The sequence below is a fragment of the Podarcis melisellensis genome (genome assembly GCF_964234715.1).
Source record: "Podarcis melisellensis genome assembly, chromosome: 11".
Classification (NCBI taxonomy): domain Eukaryota; kingdom Metazoa; phylum Chordata; class Lepidosauria; order Squamata; family Lacertidae; genus Podarcis; species Podarcis melisellensis.
The window spans coordinates 3,656,479-3,678,445 of NC_138543.1; the positions used below are offsets into that span (position 1 = coordinate 3,656,479).

The 21,967-nt window shown below is 44.5% G+C and overlaps 1 protein-coding gene across 5 annotated transcripts in view; it reads left to right on the plus strand.

Annotated features, from left to right (window-relative positions):
- The first annotated feature begins 1,790 nt into the window (after positions 1-1,790).
- The window catches only part of PCSK5 (proprotein convertase subtilisin/kexin type 5), a 151,078-nt gene continuing 130,901 nt past the window's right edge, over positions 1,791-21,967 (plus strand). The window contains exon 1 of one of the 5 annotated variants that reach the window (XM_081930472.1): positions 1,791-2,066. In XM_081930472.1, the coding sequence (XP_081786598.1) occupies positions 1,866-2,066 (201 nt within the window). In that variant the 5' untranslated portion in view covers positions 1,791-1,865. Of the gene's footprint in view, positions 2,067-2,427; positions 2,546-7,675; positions 7,946-8,029; positions 8,052-13,492; positions 13,808-21,967 lie in introns of those variants that run through there. The other 4 variants (XM_081930474.1, XM_081930471.1, XM_081930475.1 and 1 more) reach the window with 4 other exon arrangements.

A 21,967-nucleotide genomic window follows, 5' to 3' on the forward strand; every position in this document is an offset into this window, starting at 1 on the left:
AGAGCCTGAGGGTCTTACCAAGCTTGTCCTCATAACAACTAATCATGGTCTGTTCCTTTTGAACTGCTTTTGGATTGCTTCTGATCTGGTGACACTGTTGATGAGCCTTGGGTATGATGAAACTGGTGTACAAAAACCGAAGATGTTAATGATTCTGTCTAATCATTAACTTTCTTAACTAACTAAAACCTTTGGTGATTGCTTTGAAGTAACCTTAAATCTTCTGCCATGCCATTTCCCATGTTTGCTCAGCTGAAACACATAAGTTTATAAAGCTTCTATAAAATTCACAATTCAACACAAATTCATGCTTTAAAACTATCATTAATGTGCCAATCTAATCACCAAATAACCCGTTTTACCTCTACTATTATGCACTGGTGTTCAGTGGCTTGTGTACTCCAATTAGTGCTAGAAACAGATCCAACAAATGGCTGGCTTTTATATCTTCAAGGACCTTCCCCTACCATAAGAGCTTTGTAGGGGGCCGCGGGCATAGCCAAATCTGCCCCCCAAATCAACGCAAATGAGGTTCTCCCCCCCCCCAACAAAAACCCTGGCTACGCCCATATAGTGGGCATAAGAAACTCAATAAGAAACTTCCAGATGGGAGCTTCACTGTAAATGGGTCATTGAGATATAGCAAATGGGTAGCTGGCAATAATTTAGTGTGTTGCTTTTAAACTTGTTTGTATGATGAACCCCAGTCCCACAATAAACATGTGTCTGGAAGAACTACTCAGCCTGACGGTGCAAAAAGCTTCTGGAAAGAAACATCATCATTTGAAGACTATGCCTTACTGCAGACTCAGCTCTTCACCCTGTCTAAGAACATTTTGCTTTTGTTTAAACTACATCTCTCCCCCCCCCCACCTGTTGTTTTTTAAACCATGCTCCAGGAAGAGTTCTGTGAAACTGAAGCACATGCTCCCTGCTTGGGACCTTCAGGGGGTCTTTCAGGGAGTTCTGCTGCTGCGTGGATTCTCGCTCTCGCGGCCCAGCGCGGTTGCCCGCATTTTTAAATACTAGTAAACTGTATTTCTTAGACGTTCCTCTCTGTCTGTCCCAAAACGCACCACGGGCTGTACTCTTTTTTAAAAAGCGACTCCCCTCCCTCCCCACGTCTTCCCAGTCGAGTCAGAATCGGGAAGCGCTAGGACCAGGCGTGCGCCGGAGGAGAGCGAGCGAGACGGAGACGGCGGGCATCGGACGGGAGGGGAATCGAGAAGCTCTTCTATGCGGAGAAGGCGGCTGCTGCTGCTGCTGCTGCCATTTCCACTCGCTCTCCGCGTTCCCCTTCCAGAACCGGGAGGGCGGCGAGGAGGAGGAGGAGGGGGGGGAAGAGGGAGGCGACCGAGCCTGACTGAGCTGGGGCGCTCGGCTGCCAAGACTCACACACCGCCGCCTGCTGCCGCTGCGACTCTGCCCAAGTGAGGCGGAGACGGGGAAGGAGAGCGAGACGGCACCCAGCGCGGAGAGGAGAGGAGAGCCCCCGAGAAGCGCGAGGAAGAGGCAGCCCCCTCCCTCCTCCCTCCTCCCCCGAGACTCTCGTGGCGCAAGGAAAAGGACGGAGCTGCAGAAAGTGGGACGGGAGGCTCGGGGCTTGCTTGAGAAACAAACAAACTTTCCGCGCCCGGAGGAGAATTGGGCAACGTGGAGGCGCTTCGGGCTGCGGCGCTGGGCCACGGAAGCCCCTGGGGAGCGCCCAGGCGCTGAGTCCAAGTTCGGCTGGCTTCCTTCCCGAGGTCACTCTCGGTTCCCGCGCCGGCGAAGGTGCCCGGAAAGAGCCGAGCAAGGAGCGAGAGAAGTTTCTTTCGGAGCAGCAAGGCGCAGTCGGGGAGGTCTTTTCGCGCGCCGCCGCCGAGATGGGCTGGAAGAGCGGCTGGGGCTGCTGCCGAGTCCGGAGCGGAGCGGACCTGCTGTGCCTGCTGACCCTCTGGCTGGGCTTCTTGCTCCCCGCCTGCAGGACTCGCCTCTACACCAACCACTGGGCGGTGCGGATAACCGGCGGGAACCAAGAAGCCAACAGGATAGCTAGCAAGTACGGCTACATCAATATAGGACAGGTAACCCTCCGGCCCAAGGTCCCCCGCGCTCGCCCCACGGCTTCGCGTCCCGCCGGGCGGGGAGGGCGGCCAGGCAGGGGAAGGGCCAGGAAGCGGACGCCCCTCCGCCGGCATCTCCTGCGGCGCAAAGGGCAGGTAGAGGTCCGGCCAGGTCTTCCCTCCTCCTCCTCGCGCGCGCGCCCCAGAGTTCTCGAGGAGCAACTCGCGGTCTCTGAGGGAACTGTTCGGCGGCTGCGGAGTTGAGACCCGGGGGGAAGGAGGGCAGGCCGATTGGGGAAGGGGAGAGGCGGGCTGGGGGGAAGCGGAGCGGCTGCGGAGGGAGAGAGGGAGGCTGGGAGGGCGGCGGGGCGAAAGCTCCCTCCGACGGGGGCATCTTCCTTCGCCCCGGGGCTGCAATGGGGCGCTGCTCGGCAGCTTCTGAAAACGGGGAAGGAGCAAAGCCGCTGAGCCGCCCTTCCCAAACTTCCTGTGTTGAAGAGGTGAAGGGGGGACGACGACGACTCTCCCTCCCTTCTCCGCTGCCGCCGAGGCTCGCGCCCTGCCCGCAAGACAAGCCCGTGGAGTTGCTCCCTCTTGGGCTTCGGCTATTATTTAAGCCGCTCCAGAACTCGCCCGCCGCCCGGAGCTTCGCCAGGCTCTGCCTGCGTTTGAATCCCTCACACCTTTCCGGCGGGGCTTTGCCTCCAGGCTGCTTGCTGAAGACGTGCTAATAGGGCTGGGCGTTAATCGGAAGGAATGGCTCCCGGCTTTAAAGCTCCGAGGAGGGGAAGTGGAGGGCTGAGGAGAGGAGGAGGAGACGGCGCCGCCGGTTTGGTTTGTGTCCCTTCGGCAATCGTAAAAAGGCGACACTCGCGCCGAAAGCTGGGACGAAAACCAAGGGCGCCGCGAGGGGAGAAGGAGCCGCGCGCTGCGCTGCCGACCAGGTGGATTTCTCGGTTCCCCTGGAATCCTCCCCGCGCCCCGAAGGGCTGGAGCTGGTGGGGCTCTGGCGCCTGAGTCAGAAAGCAGGAATTTGATGCATCTGCCCGGATGCTTGCTCTGCTTTTCTCCGGGTTTTCATTCTGCTGCTGGGGGGGGGCAGCTCTCCCCCCCCCCCGGCCCTCAAGCAGCTAGAAGTCGAAGCTCTCGCAGTTTGCAGCCTGGCCCTTCCCCGTGTCCTGAGCTCTCCCTTGCTCTTTGTGCAGTGGACTTTGAGCAAGCAAATGGAAATCAACATTTTAACAAGCAGATGGTGTGTGTCCCTCCTCATAGATGGGCCAAGATTTTGCCTCGGCTTCAGCCAGCATAACAGAGAAGGCGGCGGGGGCGGCGGGAGACAGGATCACATTTGTACCATTAGGCATCAGCCCTGGAACTTTTCACTACTATGGGTCCCCCCCCCCCCCCGCCTCATTTGGGAAGTATAATTAGGAATACCTTTGAACAGAGATGGAGTAAGCAAACCCTACTCCATCAACTCTTCTGCAATTAGGACACAGGCTTCTGAATCGGGTGCTGAAACTTCAATTGTGTTAGAACCTCAAGCCCCCCCTTAATTAAACAAATTTCTGGTAGTGGGTAAAGACTTAATCATGTTGATTTATTTCTTAAGCTGAATGATGGGGAAAGTTACAGAGGCTTTGCTACTGCATGATGCCTTGTGCTGACCACTGACCTTTGTTGAGGGGACATAGGAAAATGAATGACAAGAATACACACTGAAAAGAGTGGAGGCTGTCTGAAGGCCCACTGAGGGAGCTGCCAGCTGGGCACCCATGGTTGCACATATCCCTACAAAAAGCTTTCCCTGGTCCTCACAGCATCCCCTCCCTCCACTTGAAATTAGGCTTGAAATTAAAATTCTATTGTATCCAATATAATATGTTGCGATGTGTGCTCGGTTGTGTTTCTGCTGCTCGCAGGAAGTTTCTCTGGTTTGCATATGTGTCCATGAGCCCAAAAAGGTTGGTGACCCCATGACCATTGGAAATAATGGGAACAATGAATGGCAATTGACATGACATGCCCAACTAATTGACTGTCAGGAGCATCTAGAGAGTGGCTAAAAATCCAGCTGTCCTGCTAAAATCCAGGGAGTGCTGAAACCATTATGCAAGAGGAGGTGTAGATGTTCAGCTTTGTAGAAGAAATGTTCAAGTCTTCAAGAAACGTTTTGAGGAACACTATGTAACTTTTTAGAAAAGTACTTAAGCTTCAGTGGTATATCTACTGACTTTTTATTCCATATATGCGGTTGGCAGGTTCTTTAATGCAGATGTTTGGGAGATGTCTAATGTTTGAATTAAAGTGGGCTTGCACTTATCTGACTTGATTTAAATTTACTCGTATAGGAAACACCTGGAATTTGCAGAATCCACAGATGTTTGGTTAACAAACACCTGGAACTAGCTACATCCCCCTGCCAAAAAAGAAAAAGGCAATGAGAAAATACTTGGACACAGACAAATGCAGTCGCTCAGTAAGGAAACACCTGCTGCATGCAGTAACACTTAGAAAATACCCTGCTGCTAAACTGTCATTCTAGACAAGATGGAAAAATAGATTCTCATTACTGACAAAGTCTCCGTGATAGCACATCACACATTTCATGGCACTTAGCCAGCTAAGGTGTGAAGCATGCAACCCAGAGCATAAGCCGTGGATGGCATGGTTAAAATAACACACAATAGAGTTTTGCACTTATTCTTTATGACCTTAGTACAGGATAGTGTTTCCTTCTGGTTAACATATTTATTACACAAATTCAGAAGTCTAGGGCACCAGTTTCAAACTATACAATACAGATCTTTATTTTATGCTGTAAGAACCCATAAAATACACCTGAGCTATCATACTATCAACCTCTCCCCTACCAACTAGCTCAGATCAAAGGACAGTAACACTTGTTCATTTTTGTTGTGTCATAAAATCAGTTCACACATACTGTATGATTACAGTGAAAGTTTCAAAAAGTAGTTTATTATGGCCCTTAATTTGAAGAGCTTTCTCTCATCTATGAAAATAAAGTGTTACTGCACAGGCAGTGTAAAAATCTTTGCATAATAAAAGTTGATGTCAGCTACTGAAGTTGTATACACTAAAATACAGTCTACCTGTTGGTGCTCAGATAATAAAAACTGTTAGATCAATGAGCACAATAATGCAAATACTGAAGTGTCATTCTATGCTGATCTTGACTAGAAGCAGCATTTTGTGTAATAACATCGACAATTCTAAACTCTTCCTGTATTTTGGTATTGGTTATTCTTACTTCTGTTTCTATAGTTGAATCATAGCAATATGAGAGATGATAGATAGATGATAGATAGATAACAGTATACACCTTTGATTATTATTTTTTTAAATCCCAGATTATTATTTTCTCATGTTTCATGGCTCAATAAGACTTTATATAGGCATGAATTATATATTGCATGTACACATAGTACTATTGTTAGGTTACTCAAGCAATACAGTGAATAGGTGTCATGAGATTGCTTATATGTAATAATGACACACACCGGTAGTATTAATAAAATACTAGTTAAGCTTCAACTTGGGGAGGATAAGTATTGGACAAGACTACAAGGAGATCAGATTCCCCAGATTCAGAAAGAGATAGTCTCCCCTATTGGAGAGTTCCAGAGCTCTGTCTAGTCAGGTTATGTGAGATCAATTTCAACCAGTTATTTCCGAGGTTGTGAACAGGCTGCTTGGACAAGTGAAAGCAACCACCTGTCTCCTTGATCCTTACCAATCATGACTCATAAAAGCGAGCCAGGCGGGTTGGGTAGTGGGCTCTGTGGGGTGGTGAATGTTTCCCTCTGTGAGGGTATCTTCCCTGAGCCCCTTAAAGAGCCACTTAAAAAAACAAAACACCAACCAATGTGGCCAATTATTTCCTGGTCTCAAATCTTCCATTCCTGGGCAATGGATAGGGAGAAGGCCGTCTCTCAAGCTACGTTATGCTTAGTCAAACCATTTCCCCATCTACTACAGGGCTGCCTCCGCTAATTGGTAGAAGCTCTCTGAGGTCTCTGGCAGAGTGTTTCTTTCCTAGCTATGTTACTTGCGAATTTTTCAAGTGGAGATGAACCTTGGCTCTCCTGTATGCAAAACATATTCCCAACCATTACAGTATTGTAATGATGTGCTAATGTGGATTTTTACATTGTTGATTAGTACAGATCATGGCATTGGTCCAGCTAGCATTGCTTTACTATAAGATATACCCATCAATGAACTATATGTGACCCTCACAGGTACAAACAAACATCCTGACCTTTTAGTACTTACTGTAAAGATTAATCTCTAGGCATTAGCAAAATTTAATCATCACCTTTCTATAAGAAAGAAGTAGACTTCACAATTTCTTTCAAAAGTAACTTTATTATCTGGGAAATGTAAGTGATTGAGTGGGTGGTCGTTGAACAACGCCAGGAATGTCTGGAGGATGTGGACCATTTGGACCCCTTCCAGTCAGGATTCAGGCCCCATCATAGGACTGAAACCACCTTGGTCAAGCTGGTCAGTGATCTCTGGCGGCTAGGGACAGAGGTGAAAACTGTTTCCTGGTTCTGCTGGATCTCTCAGCGGCTTTTGATACCATTGACCATGGCATCCTTCTGGACCATCTACAGGAGTTTGGAGCTGAGGGCACTGCTATACAGCTCCTTCCTCCTGGGCCATGTCCAGAAAGTGGTGTTGGGGGAATGAGTGTTCAGACCCCTGGGCAATCACTTGTAGGGAGCCTCAGGGCTCTGCCCTCTCCCACATGCCTTTTAACATCTATGTGCAGGTGCTGGGAGAGATCCTCAGGCAGTGGCGGACCTACGTTTTTGAGACCCTGAAGCTTGAACAGATCTGGGGGCCCCTTCACAACCAGCAATGAGGTCTGGGTAACCAGACTGGGTAACCAGATCTGTTCCATGCAGATCACTAAAAAAAACCAAAAACCAAAAACCAAAAAACCCCAACCCTCCTACATCTCAGATTTTGATTAATATTGCTGCACTGAATTATCTGACATGTCAAAGTCTTTTATATGACAAGCTGTCATTCAATTATGCAAGCAATTTAATTTGGAGCACTTCATTAGACAGAATGGTCATATGCTAGTATAATAAACAAAATTGGTATTAAAATGGTATTAATATTATTAACTTGACAGTGAAAGATGACTAAGTACTGCTCTAATCTATAGTTCAATGGATGCAGGGTTACTTACATCTGCCATTACCTAAGAATCTAAGGTCTCCTTTTTTTGCTGTCCTTTGTATTCCAGAAAATAGCAAATACTCCCAGGGAGATTGTTTAATTGGTTTACTTTTAGGACAATAAGTAAGAGGTCAGAAAGGCAGTGATTATATTGTCAGCAATTCTTAACAGGTAACAAACTAGTTTACCTTAGCAGGTTTACTTTTAGGACATGAGGTAAGAGGTCAGAAAGGCAGTAGTAGCCCTGTCAGGAATTCTTAAGAGGTAACAAAATATTCTTGTTCATATTCACTTTTCTATGTGAATTTGTAAAATAATTTTGTATAATTTTAATCATATATTCATCTTATTCCGTTTACCACATTTTCTGACTAGTTCTTTGATTCCCACCCCCCTCAAGCAGACACCTTACAACGGGTCCTCAAACTATGGCTCACGGGCCACATCCAGCCCCCAGGGTCCTAAATCCAGCCTGCCTGGCCATTTCAGAACCCGCCGCAAAGTCCGAGGTTGAAACGCCACACCGGGTTTACCTCAGCCTCAGGCTCTGCCTCAAGCTCATTCCCCAATCCCTCATTCTGTCTCCCCCTCTGTCTCTTGGTCGCCTCTTCCCGGTCGTGCGCTGCCTCGCCGCCACCTCTCGGCGCGCACGGATTTCACACGACGCACATGTCCCGCTTGAAGTCAGGGGCAAACACCTCTATCGGTTTCCATGGGGTGGTGTGAGGGGGCTGCAAGTCGGGCCCGTCTTTTTGTTTATTTCTCCTTTCAAGAAACTGACCAGCCAAGGTGGGGTTTGCAGTTGTTTAGTTTTTGTTGCTCTCCTCTCCTCAGTTCCCACCCAGGAGGCAGAAAGGCTCAGTGGCGTCGCCCAGGCCTTGTCTCGTTTGCCAAGACATCTCCGATATCGGGATTTTTAAAAAGAGGCTTCCCCGTAATGAAGGGCGGCTCCTCGGTTAGGGAACTGCAGTAGTACAAACAGGTCCAAGTTGCAATCCTCAATTCCCCAGCCTCTTGAGCTGCTCCTTGTCTTTTGAATAGGGTTACTCGTGAGAAAATGGCTCCTGTCTCTGGATTGCAAGAGGGCATGCTCAGGGCTTCAGAACTGGGTCCTTAGCTGTGTGCCTTTGGGAGTAAATTCAACCCAGAAGGAATGGGCTGCGTGGTTCCCAGTCTCTGCATTAACTTCACACTTCTTCCCTAAGCTCATTTAGGGAGAAGTTATTTGAGTGAAATTCTTAGTAAATTTTAAAAGGGTTTAGTGGGGCAGAACCAGGGTGACAGTCTGGCATCAAAATCTAAAGCCTATTTATTATGGTGGATTTTTAATAATGTTGCAGTATATATATGTTTGAGCACTGACCATTCATATTTTTTTCAAACTATAGTCCGTCCCCCCAACAGTGTCTGAGGGACAATGAACCGACCCCCTGTTTAAAAAGTTTGAGGACCCTGCCTTACAACCATCATACTTAAAGGGGGCAGGGAGGAAATAAATCTGGAACAATTTTTTTCTCTCTCTGTAAATTTTCTTGCAATTCTGCCTAATTAAGGTTACTGTTTAACTTGAAAGTTTTCATACTCCTACACAAACAAAACAGTAATTCAATGGGGCTTACTCTTAGATAAGTGTGCATAGAATTGGGGCCTCATTTGAGGATTAGCAAAGACAAACATTAACCTTGAACTCTTGAAAGTCAATGGAAGGCTTAAAATGTTGATTTTAATATGATGAAGTTTTGGGCCAAAAGGCCCAAAGGAATAGAAAACGTCAGTGAATGGGATATTCTTCAGAACTTATGAGTAACAGGATATATTTTTTTAAAAGAGAAAACAAGAGTCAGATCTTACAAACCAGTTCTTGAGAAAACTGTTAATATTGATACTAAATTAATTTTGAGAGAAGTAGTAGTTGACTATTTCACTAATCGAAAATATTTAGTCATTTAACCTGTCAAATACTGTTAAAATATGGTCAAATGTTGAAAAATACTACTCCAACATTTAAGGTTATGCTTAACTGAAATAGGCACATTGCAGAAACCTTTTTCCTCTCCCCGAAAACTACCTCACTCTTCAGCAAATTTCAGGACTGTAAAACATTTTCAGATATGAAACTGTTTGCTTCCTGGCTTCCTTCCTGGTGCTTCTTCAGAGCGAAGGCAGTGCTTTCTGCCTTCACTCTGAATTGCCTCCATGACATCACATAGCCAAATCTACTGACCTACATAGCACTATGTTGTTGTTGAGTCGTTTAGTCGTGCCCGACTCTTCGTCACCCCCTGGACCAGAGCACGCCAGGCCCTCCTGTCTTCCACTGCCTCCCGCAGTTTGGTCAGACTCATGTTTGTAGCTTCGAAGACACTATCCAGCCATCTCATCCTCTGTCGTCCCCTTCTCCTTGTGCCCTCCATCTTTCCCAACATCAGGGTCTTTTCCAGGGAGTCTTCTCTTCTCATGAGGTGGCCAAAGTACTGGAGCCTCAGCTTCACATAGCACTATATACAGTGTTTTTTTCTGGGGGTACGCATACGCCTAAACATTTTGTGAATCTTTGTACTTTTGTCCATTTACTGTATTTATTTTTTCCCGATTTGAACTATAAAATGGTGATTTTATTCATTCAAAATGAGAGTACCCCTAAATATATATTTTTTTAATGAAAAAAAGCACTGACTATATATATCAGTATATATCACATTTACTATAAGACCCCAGTTTGACTGGAGTCCCAGGACAAGAAGAGGAAGTTTGTGAGAGGGAATTGTGCAGGAGCAACAAACAAGACACACTGTGAAAACCAGTGAACAGTCACAAAAAATATAAAAAAACAAGTAGTGGATGTTCAGGAATACTGTGGCCCCCTCACTTCACATCAAAAAATCTTGTGAACTGCCCAGAGACCTGTGGGTATAGGGCGGTATACACATTTAATTAATTAATAATATCCCCTAGCTACAATCAGTGCAGCAGTAATTCAAAGCATTAATTTAGTGGAACTCTTAGAAGTAGACTTCTGCTAATAATATTAGAAAACCCAAGTGAAACAATGCATTCTAATAAATTGAAACTATCATTTTTACAAATCAGAAAGTTATGCAAATATAAGCTATATAAGTGTATGAAAGAGACTTAACAGTTCTTGCTGGTTTTTATCTTGGAATTGCAATATCCAGGCATAATTAAAAGTGTAAACAAAAAAACCACTACTTACTTGGGGGCAGTGATGGAGGTATAGCAATAAGATGGAGAACATGCTCTCATTAGGGTTAATGGCCAGGCATCTTACGCAATGTGTTTAGTGCTACATATGGCTTGCCAAGACTTGGTGCAGATCAAATTTATTTGGTTCTTTTTACAATTTGTGGTATTTGGAGAGTTGTGACCAGCCATAACAAAACAGCTCATACAGAAAACACAGTGAGACTTAAATTTAGGCAAGTATAAGACAGTAACACCCAGTGAACTTCATGGCTGAGTGGGGATTTGAATTGTGGCTCCCAGGTCCTAGTCCTCCAGACAGCAGAGAACCTCCCCCCCAATTTGCAGTCACAGATACGTGGAGCTGCCAGTGAGAGATATTGTTTCATTCTGTCCATTCGTGTCAACATAACATGATTATTTTCAAAGTTCTAATGTTTTTATTTCTGTAAAGAAAAGCACTTGGTACCTGAAAATGATTCAGGAACTCTCATGCAAACCTTTATAAAAGTAGGGTGCTGATCCACCATTTCTAAAAGAAATCCCAGCATTATGCTATCCTTTAAGAGACGTGGTGACCAGAATTACACACAGTATTCCAAGTGCAGATGCACCTTTGTCTTGCATAAGGCCATGATGGTATTTCCAGTTTCTGTTCTCAATCCTTTTCCTAATGGTCACTACACTATAATTCACCAATTTTACTGCTGCCACAACCTGGCACACAACATCGTAACTGAGCTTTCCGCTATGACCCTAAGATCTTGGTTCTTGGTCAGCCACCGCCATCTTAGACCTCAACAGTGTATATGTAATCTAACATTTTGTCCCAGCATGTATCACTTTTCACTTGTTAACACTGAATCAGATTTATCATTTTAAGGCTCATTTACCCAGTTTGGAGAGAGCTTTTTGGAGCGCTTTGCAGTCTCTTTTTGATAAAAACTACCCTGAACAACTTGGTGTCATCAGCAGACTTTGCTAACTCATCTCCAGGAAGGGCTAGGAAGACTCTGTCTCATGCTGCAGATTTGGGTTCAAAAAGCAGGCAACACATAACCAGTAAATCTCATCCACTGTCACAAACACACAGGACCATAACCAAGAACTACAGTAGAATGGTTTTCTTATATATTTCAAGATATAAGAATATTTATTCTACTTACACTCCTCCCTCCATACCAAACACACCATCAGATACACAAAATCAAATGGGCAGGGACACAGGAAGGGGGGCACCCTTCCCAAAAAAATCCTCCTTTCTCTCATAATTTATGGTCTGCTCTCCCCATCCTCATGCTCAACCTTTATTCCTAGAAAAAAAGATGCAGCAGAATTCAAATAAAGGGGGGAAACCTTTATTCTTCATGCTTGGGCATGGAGCTTAGTTATTCAATTATTTTATGTTACTTATTTTTATATATATATAAATCTGTCCTGCCCTCCTAATGCCCATGCACCATTCCCCGCTGTCCCAGATTTGACAAGATTAATGTTAAATTGTGTCACTGTTGCAGATTATTGTGGGAAATTTACAATGTTCTGCAAAATATAAATGTGCTTATTTAGATGTGTGCTCTTGTATTATGCATGAAGAGCTGTCAGATGTTACTTCTGACAACATTGGTTGAAAGGGATGGAAATACTTTCCCTTTAACTAATAATACAATTGTGTTCTGTTCAGTTCAGGTATCCTTCAAAGTCTCTAAATTAGGATTATTAGTATTTTTGTCTCTAGGATCTGCCATGGCCAGCAGCTGAGGCATTTAACTACGCAGATGTAGTGGAGGGTAAAATAACTTTTAAAGTTAAAAATGCTGTTGAAAAGCTGCGCTCAACTCCCGCCACCATTTCCTTATGATGATATCTGGATAGTTAGGAAAAGCAGCTGTCATGTCATGTTGGCGCTCAGTTGGTACAGCAGGTAGATACTTAATCACAGGGTCCTGAGTTCCAAGTCCCGTGTTGAGCAAAAAGATTCCTGCATTGCAGGAGGTTGAACTAGATAATCCTTGTGGTCACTTCCAGCTCTCCAGATGGATTTTGTGAGCCATCTCACTCATCATTGTCTGCATTGGCTGGCAATGATTCTCCAAATTTCAGGCAGGGTCAACCCTCTCTGGAGATGCCAGGCTTTGACGTGCCAACTTCCACAAATACAGCTGGTTCCCTTTCTCCCATGGAACAATGACCTTACCCTTTCTTTGCTTACAACCCTAATGTCTTCTCACTCAGGACTACAGGTAACTGCAGGGGTTGGTGTGGGACTGAAGCTCCAGCTCCTGCTTCTCTTGTATGAAATGCTCTCTCTACTTGTTTAGGCTTGACACTAGACAGCATTCCTAAAGATGTGATCTGAACATAGTTTGTTGATGCATTTCTCACTAGCTATCTTCTTTGGCTTTTTTTGGATTTGAACTATAAAATGGTGATTTTCTTGAGTCAAAATGAGAGTACCCCTAAACATATATTTTTTAAGAAAAAAAGCACTGGGAGGAAGTATATCCTAGAAATGCAATCTCCTGAAGAGAGTTCAAATAAATGCTGCAACAGCAACAATACCATGGTACTGTTTGTGGGGGGAGGGGGAAGCAAGAGATTTGAATGCAGCCATGAAAATTACAGTATAATGATGTATCATCTTAAGTCCTGTAGCTTCCCCCATTTCCTGTAAACACAGCTTTGTGCCAGAAACACATTTGTGCTTTTATACTAAAACATTCCTGATAAGTTGCATATGGGAGAACAGCTTTGTCAAGGACCACAGTCCTGATGCCCACTGTGACCCTGAACAAATAAGAGTTGATCAGGATTCAGCATATTTGCTTCCTCCAAAGTCAGATTATCTCCAAGGCTGATGTTTAAAATGTAGAACAGTACAGTATTTATGTCCATTTTTAGGCATGCATTTTCATAGGGGCTAACCAATTTGTATGTTTCTGTTAGCAGTTTAATACAGGGAACAGAGTGCCATTAAGTGCTTGTGGAGGCCTATACTCTCATCAACACTCACATCTGCTTCACAGCAGTACTGGCTGCAGAATTTGAAGGCCTTCATGCAATGCACCCTTAGTGGGCCGCATCAACCTATAATAGTTTAGCTATGTGTCAGTCATGCTGCTCCAGTCCTCCCTCTCCCCCCAGCACCTTGCACACTTCTCCACTTTCCCAAGTCCACAGCATGCTGCATGAAACTAAAAGGGGAAGGGTGCTCTTATTTTGTTACCCCTTCCAACACAGCAAGACCCAGAGAACTTGAGGGAGAGGCAGAATGTAGGTCTCTTCTTTCACTTCCCTGCAGGCTTTGGAGGAAAAAAAATGGAACTAATGGAACTTACTCCCTAGTAAGTATGTTTAGGATTACAGCCAAACTATTTTTGAGTGATGGTAGACTCAGCTATACAACTGCAAATAAAAGGTTTTAAATGTGTTATAAAGTACAGTATACAAATGTGACACTAGATGGCAAAAGAGAGCTATGCCAAATTCAATGTGGTTTTAAAATAAAAAAGCATTTTCAGTGCTTTTTTTATATGTGTGTAGATTCCACCAATGTTGTAAACAATATTTAAATAAAATTCACTTGATATTAGTTCCTGGAAGAGACTATAGGCCTCCTTAAACAATTTCTGCAGAATTGATGTTTGAAGAAACAAGGCTGAGTATTTCATTCCTGCAGTGGTTGGCATCCGACTGTCTCAAGAGACAATGGAGGGCACCTCTGGGAGTAAAGCCAAATGCTGTGTTAGCAGCGCTAAAGTGACCGCCCTGAGGAGCAAGCCTGGCCAGTGTGTATGGAGGTCCTGCGCTGCTCAGGCGACAGGACCCCGCTCTCGGCCTTGTTGACACTGACGTACTTCTGGAAGCTGGCACCAGAAGTGTGCTTCCAGAAGTACACAGCCAGCTTCTGGAGGTGCGGCTGCCGTGACGGCCTGCCAGGCCTCGCTGCAGTGGCAGGAGGCGGTGACAGAAGCAGCAGCGGACTGCCAGGTCTTGTGGGAGGTGACAGAAAAAGTGGCAGTGGCCTTGCAGGCCTCAAAGGCCTCTTGGATAGGCTGGGGAGGCAAAGAGAGAGAGCCAGCCAGCAAAGGCAGCGGGATTGGGGCAGAAAATGTTGGCCTGCGTGCCTTTGGCACCAGGCTGGGTTCAGGAGTTGCTGGAAGGAGGCTTCCAATACACCATCCAACTGTCTTAGGGACTCCACTCAGGATTTGTGCAGGATTTATTGCTTCGCCTTTTCTTCTCCCTGCAATGGCATAGACTTTATAAAAGGTTCTTGGATTGTTGAAATAAATGCTGCGTATATTATTACTGATATATCAAACTGTAGAATGGTGTTTACTATTTTCCATGCTTTGTTAAACTTTTTTTTACAGATAGGCACATGGGGCAGACTTTGATTCAGTAGAAAGTCTAACAAGGCTGTTAAGGTTTTACTGCTGTGACAGTTGATGCTGATAAAATAAATGGATGAGATGGTGTGATGGATATTTAATACCTCAACAGATCACTTAGTGAATGAAACTCACCCCCAATAATACCCAGGGTTTGGAGCGTTATTATTGCACAGTAAACTGTCTTGGAGTTGATGATAGGGAATTACTTAATCAACCTTGATGCTGCAGTCAGTAAAATGAAAACATTGCAATTATCCTGACCAGTAATTTCTGCCTTTTGATTTGTAAGGCGAAGTACAATGTTAAAAGGCTTATTGGTCGTTGTGTTATTAAGTGTACCATGGAAACAATATAACTGTTGTAGGTTACTCTATTAATTGCTTTGAACACTGTACTGTATGCTCTTTTGGCATAAATGCAAATCTGTAGTTTACACTAAACAGACACACCTTGTTCCAAAACTCATCAATATCTCAAATTATTTATTTTCTCTAAGGCTGATTCCTTTGCTCATATCAGTTTAATTGCATTGACTTTACATCTGGTTCACATGAGATTAGATCAGAGTAGATACAGCATTTGCTTAACTGATAAACTAATAATCAGTGTGAAGAAGACTGAGCAATTTACATAGCTTACTCTGAATAGGGAATCAATTTTTTATTATTTGGTAGCTCAAGGAGGCAAACAAAAATAAGGGAAGCCAAAAAGTGCAAGTAGATTACAGTGGTGCCCTGCAAGACGAATGCCTCGCAAGACGGAAAACCCGCTAGACGAAAGGGTTTTCCGTTTTGGAGGTGCTTCGCAAAACGAATTTCCTATGGGCTTGCTTTGCAAGACGAAAATGTCTTGCGAGTTCCTGCGGGTTTTTTTCCCTCCCCCCCCTTTTTGCTAAGCCGATTATCAGCTGATCCGCTAAGCCGTTTAACAGCTGATCCACTAAGCCGCTTAACAGCTAAGCCGCTAAGCCACTTAACAGCTGATCTGCTAAGCCGCTTATCAGCTGATCCGCTAAGCCGCTTATCAGCTGATCCGCTAAGCCCGCTAAGACGCTAATAGCGCTAGCCGCTAAGACGCTAATGGGCTTGCTTCGCAAGATGAAAAAACCGCAAGACGAAGAGACTCTCGGAACGGATTCTTTTTGTCTTGCGAGGCACCACTGTAATAGGTACTATCCAGTGGGAAGGTAAACAGCATTTCCGTGTGCTGCTCTGGTTTTGGTGTTCTGTTGTGTCAGAAGCGGCTTAGTCATGCTAGACACATGACCCGGACAAACGTCGGCTCCCTCGGCCAGTAAAACGACATGAGCGCTGCAACCCCAGAGTCCTCTACGACTGGACTTAACTGTCAGGCAGTGGCAGAGCTTCATGCTCCGGCAAGGGGTGGTGGTGGAGAGCAGACGGGGGTGGGGCTGGCGTGGTGCCCAGTGTGGGCAGGGGGGCAGCCGTGATGGCACCCTACCAGGATCGCACTGCGGGGGGTGGTGCGCTCCCCCCCTCACTCCTCTTCCTCCACCACTGCTGTCAGGGGTCCTTTACCTTTACCTTTTTAATGGAAGGTCTGGGAAGGCAAACCAGTATCTGGTCCAAATGCAGTATGATGGCAGCTTTCCCATGTACTGTACTTAAATGTGTAGAAAATGGGGGATTTAGTCTAGTTGTGACATGTCATCTTATGGTGAGCTAGAGGAGGACTTTGTAGACAAACGTCCCTTGCAGATATGATGGGCTGATCTGCTGTTAGTGTTCTACCAGCTAGTAAATACTTACCTGTTCACATAGGCATAACTAGGCACTGATCCTGAGTACTGATTCTACAGAATTCTGGATTCCAGTTTGCATATTTTATTGTATCTGCTTTATTTTGTAAACCACCTTGTTATTATTATTTTGTAATGAAAGGTTGGTATGTGAATAATTCTCAGTAAATAATAAAATAAACTAACAGAAAAGCACCTGGAGGAGAGAGAACTGGGGAGATCTAAGCTGTAGATAAGGGACATGGGTGGCACTGTGGTCTAAACCACTGAGCCTTTTGGGCTTGCTGATCAGAAGGTCAGCGGTTCGAATCCCCACAACAGGGTGAACTCCCGTTGCTTGGTCCCTGCTCCTGCTAACCTAGCAGTTCAAAAGCACATCAAAGTCGAAGTAGATAAATAGGTACCGCTCTGGCGGGAAGGTAAACGGCGTTTCTGTGCGCTGCTCTGGTTCGCCAGAAGCTGCTTAGTCATGCTGGCCACATGACCTAGAAGCTCGGCCAATAAAGCGAGATGAGCGCCGCAACCCTAGAGACATCTGCGACTGGACCTAACGTTCAGGGGTCCCTTTACCTTTTAAACTGTAGATAAGGAAATATTTGATTCCCCTCTCCCTTGGCGTGATACAAATTTGATACAAACCCCTTTTCTATCCAAATGGTGCAAGTCTATGTTTATATATACAGAATGGTCAGTCCATCTAGGTCAGTCCTTAGCTTCCTCTATGAAAAATTATAATCCTTAATAATATGAATCCAACTCCTTCTTATTATATGTATCCAACTCCTTCTTCAAGGGCACAGTGGCATACAAAGGAGTATTATCCACATAACTGCCCTGTGTGGTAAATTAAGGCTTAGAGAATGTGAGCGACCCAAAGTCATCCAATATGAGCAGGGATTTAAAATGGATTTCCTCATCCATTCCAATATTTCTCCGCCACACCATGCTGGATCTCCATTGTACTTGGAATCTCAAGACTGAAAGCCGATGAGAGGCTAATCTGACTTTTTATTTATAAAGAACACATTATTTTGTTTAGTGTGCTATTAATATTGGTTGACTTCCAGCAACTGAGTTGTTTTGAGCTGTTGCTCAGCAAAAGCTTGAACCTTCTGAGGTGCACAAAGGCTTTTGCAGAGGGTTGAACAAATCTTTTTTCCATTAAATGAAGAGGTTTATGTATGAGTTACTCCTGAAAATCTACAGAATAATTCCTCTTCACTTTTTATTAACTCACAATGCAAATAAAATATTTTATATTGACATATCAATAGATGAAATATAAAGACTATTCAGAAATTGTAAATAATTTCTCACTATATTTGCTCAGTGTATTGATAAATAACATTGCATAAAGATTGCCCACTTTACAAGAAAAAAAGAGAAAGAAATAACAGTGGACATGTCTTGTACTAAATGTATATATCAACAGATCTCTTTTTGCCATTTCAAAATGTACCAGGGAGAAGGCTGGAATCATTATTGAAGCATATGAATTCTAGGCATGACAGTAATGCCAGATTGCTCTCTGGCAATTTTTAATCTGCTCTTTGAAGGAGTGTCATTTCTCAGTGACATTGCATTTGATGTTTAACTATATGTGCAGATTCAGCATCTTCAAAGTGGAAATGGAAGGGGGCAAAAGATACTGATGTAGCCAACTGAAAATCATATTTAGAAGCTTACTAAGCAGTATGTGCTTGTTTTAGACCAATTGCTTTGATTCAAAGAGATAGTGTTTCAAACACAGAGCTTCACTGCAGGACATGAAGAAATCCTAGCATTTGCCATATGTTCATTAAGATGAGAGGTGAATATTTATTTCACAGTTGCTTGAAATAATCTTATTTTATGCATCTGCAGTAGAAAGGAGTAATGTAAATGTTGCAGTGAAATTGTGTGAGCTCACAGATGTAGAAAGGCACAAGCTCATCATTGGTGGAATTGTAAACAAATGGTCTAATTTTTACCATACCTCCTTTGCATTTAAGGGATGCGGGTGGCGCTGTGGGTAAAAGCCTCAGCGCCTAGGGCTTGCCGATCAAAAGGTCGGCGGTTCGAATCCCCGCGGCGGGGTGCGCTCCCGTTGCTCGGTCCCAGCGCCTGCCAACCTAGCAGTTCGAAAGCACCCCTGGATGCAAGTAGATAAATAGGGACCGCTAACTGGCGGGAAGGTAAACGGCGTTCCATGTGCTGCGCTGGCTCGCCAGATGCAGCTTTGTCACACTGGCCACGTGACCCAGAAGTGTCTCCAGACAGCGCTGGCCCCTGGCCTCTTAAGTGAGATGGGCGCACAACCCTAGAGTCTGTTAAGACTGGCCCCTATGGGCAGGGGTACCTTTACCTTTACCTTTTAAGATTACAGAAGTATCAATATTTTATCTAGGTAAATATTATGTTCTGTTTTTCCTCACATACATTCTAAATATAGCAATCCAAAACAAGGGCAATACCCAGAGAAGCACATGATCAGAAGCACAGAGGAAGTTTTTTGAGATGACGTTAAAGTGAGAATAATCCATTCTTAAAAACGTCTCTATAGAAATATCATCAAATTGTATGTTGCCCAAGGAAAACAAGTTTTAAAAAACCTGTTTAACTGTAAGCACCACTTTCAGTCACTCAGAGGTTTTGTCCGTTTCTGAATATATTTTCCTAGTCGTATATGCAGTGTGTTTTTGCTGTTATTGAGCTTCTCAGGGTAACTAAGGTTTTTTAAAATATAAAAATTCAGTAAGCTAGATAAATATGTCAGTGTTGCTATATTTAAAATCGATACTGTACTTCACTAAGGGAGGTGGCTGGCTGATCTGTGATAAAGTCACAGCAGAATGGAGTAGGGTAGAAGAATCTCTTAACTGTCTCTGACTGAGCTGCTGCTCAGAGTTTAGATGAGAGATAGGTAAGGCAGACTAAGAGATAATACAGTGTATGTGAAACTGCCTTTGAAGACTTCTTAGAAACTTATGTTCATACAGAACACTGCTGGAGCTGACCAAAGGGAAAACAACCCCATCAGTTCTACACAACTAAATTGGTTGCCAGTTCTTCCCTGAGCACAATTCAAAGTGCTGGTCCTTACCTTTAAAGTTTTGGGATTCAGGTATCAAAAGGACCACTTGAGCTTGCTGAGGTTGCTGCCAGAGGTGCTTCTCTGAATTCCCCTGCCTTCTGAAGTGAGGTGAGGGCGGTGGTGACAGGAGAAGGCCTTTGCAGCTGTGAAGCTCTCTGTATGGAATGCCCCCAGGTGCATTTTCAGTGTGGCTTTAATGTGAAAAGTTCGGGGGGGGGGGCTTTTATTCCTCTGCCTGGGGTTTATTGTTCTGCTGTGCTAATCCATATGCTTTTATTTTATTTTATTTTTATGACTGTTGTGCCCTGCCCTGAGAGTTTTGTTAAATTTAAGGAGAGTATTAAAAAAATCAATACACAGGAAGAAGAGAAGTGAAAAAAGTAAGAGTTCACAAGAAAGAGAGAGAGAGAGATCAGCAAGGAGGACTGGAACCAGGGCACGAGGTGGTGTACATGGCCAGCTTAAAATGCAGCTAAGTTGCTCTTTTTCTCAATTCGAAGTTGGCTTGGGGAAAAATGCAGTATTTTGTATATTAAAAAATGACGAGAGATACAAAATAGATATGGATTGTGACTAACGTTGTGTGTATACCACTTCCAAAACCGTCTGTGGAAGTGCACTTGATGCAGAGTAAATGGAAGTGTGTACATAGCTTTAGGAATGCATGGGGTCCATAGTAATAAGAAGGTAAAGAGCTGGAGAAGAGAGAATGACAGAGAAGAGAGAGGTGTGCATGGCCAAGAGCAGCCAAGCTGCAGAATGCTGAAATTCTTCTAATATTCGGATGCAGGCTTCAAGTACCCAAGTAGTAGTTTGCAAATTGAGTTTAAACAGTTACAACGGTCTATCAACATAATCATTAATTAGCTACGCAAATATTCAGACAAAGATAAGAGATGCAGGGAACATATAGCCCATCTAGCTTTTTGAGCAAATTACTCAAGGAATATGTAGCAGTTAAGGCTGTAATCATAAATTTAAGTTCAATATTATCATTCTTTTTGTTAAGAATATTGCACCCAACAGCAGCCAGTAAGGTGGCATGGGTGGGGCACCCTTGCTCTCCTGGCCTCCCAACACAGTGGGTCTCTAATGTTTACCAAGAGGAAAATGGGAGGGGTAAGGGGGCAGGTGAGGGTGGGGAACTTAGCCTGGTACATCGCAAAGAGACAGAGTCACCCTGCCTCTGCCCCTCCCACTGCCACACTGAGCCAAGATCCCTGCATCCCACCCCTCCCTTGCCCCTCCCCACCTGTAGCCGCCAAGTGTCTTCCGCCCCCTCAATATTTGTTTGAAGGGGGCTCAGCCCCCCCAAAAAATATTGAGGGGACCTGGTGCAATGTTGTGGAAGGCTGCGCCAGCCTGTGTAGTATCTGGAGACTGTGGGGACTGGCACAGCCTAACAGAAGGCTGCACTGGCCTGCACATGTCAAGAGATGTGTGACATCACCTGCCACATGCATGCCGTGTCACCCACATGCCATGCGCTGCCCCCTAAAAAAAAAGTCGGGGGCAGCCTGGTGTCACTGCAGTATATACATTAGTTCTGAGCACCAGAGTTGTCTGTTTCTTCTTTGAGAATTGCTGCATTGTACATAAGTAATTCCATATTGAACTGCACCAGAACAACACACTGTATTCTTAAATCAGCAGCAGGCAGTTAAAACACTGAACAGCCTGGAGAAAACTTTCAGTTCCTTTTCTTTTTATGAAAATGCATTTTGTTTTGTATGCATCAAGTAATGGATTTGAAAAAGAATTTAATTTCTTTCTCTAATATTATAGCTTTACAATAACTCCAGTCATTGGGGTGGAGTAAAGGTTCCTTTAAAAAGTAGAACCTCTTTGATCTGTGTTAATTAAAGAGAGGCACATAGAAGTTGAAATTACATTGAATATTTTGGCTTAATAACTACAGTATGTGGAAGCTCCCCACACAAATGAAAACCCTAAAGTACTTGGGGAGCCTTCAAGAGTAGAAGAAGCTCTTTGCTTCAGACCTTTGCTCTCAATCTCACTGAGGGCTGTTAATGCAATAAGGAGGATCCTGTGGAGCAGGTGGTTCATGACAGCACACTCTTGCTCTGAGGGGACCAGATTCAATTATCCCAGCATGCTAGTGGAACCTAGCACAGGGGCTTCTGCTAGTGCAATGGGGCTCCCTGCTCCCCCCCCCAGTGCTGCCCCCAGATCCTCTCTGGAGGGTCAAGAGAGGGAGGATGAGAGGAGAAATGCTTGCAGTGACTGAAGGATCAGGAGAGTGTGATGTTGAATT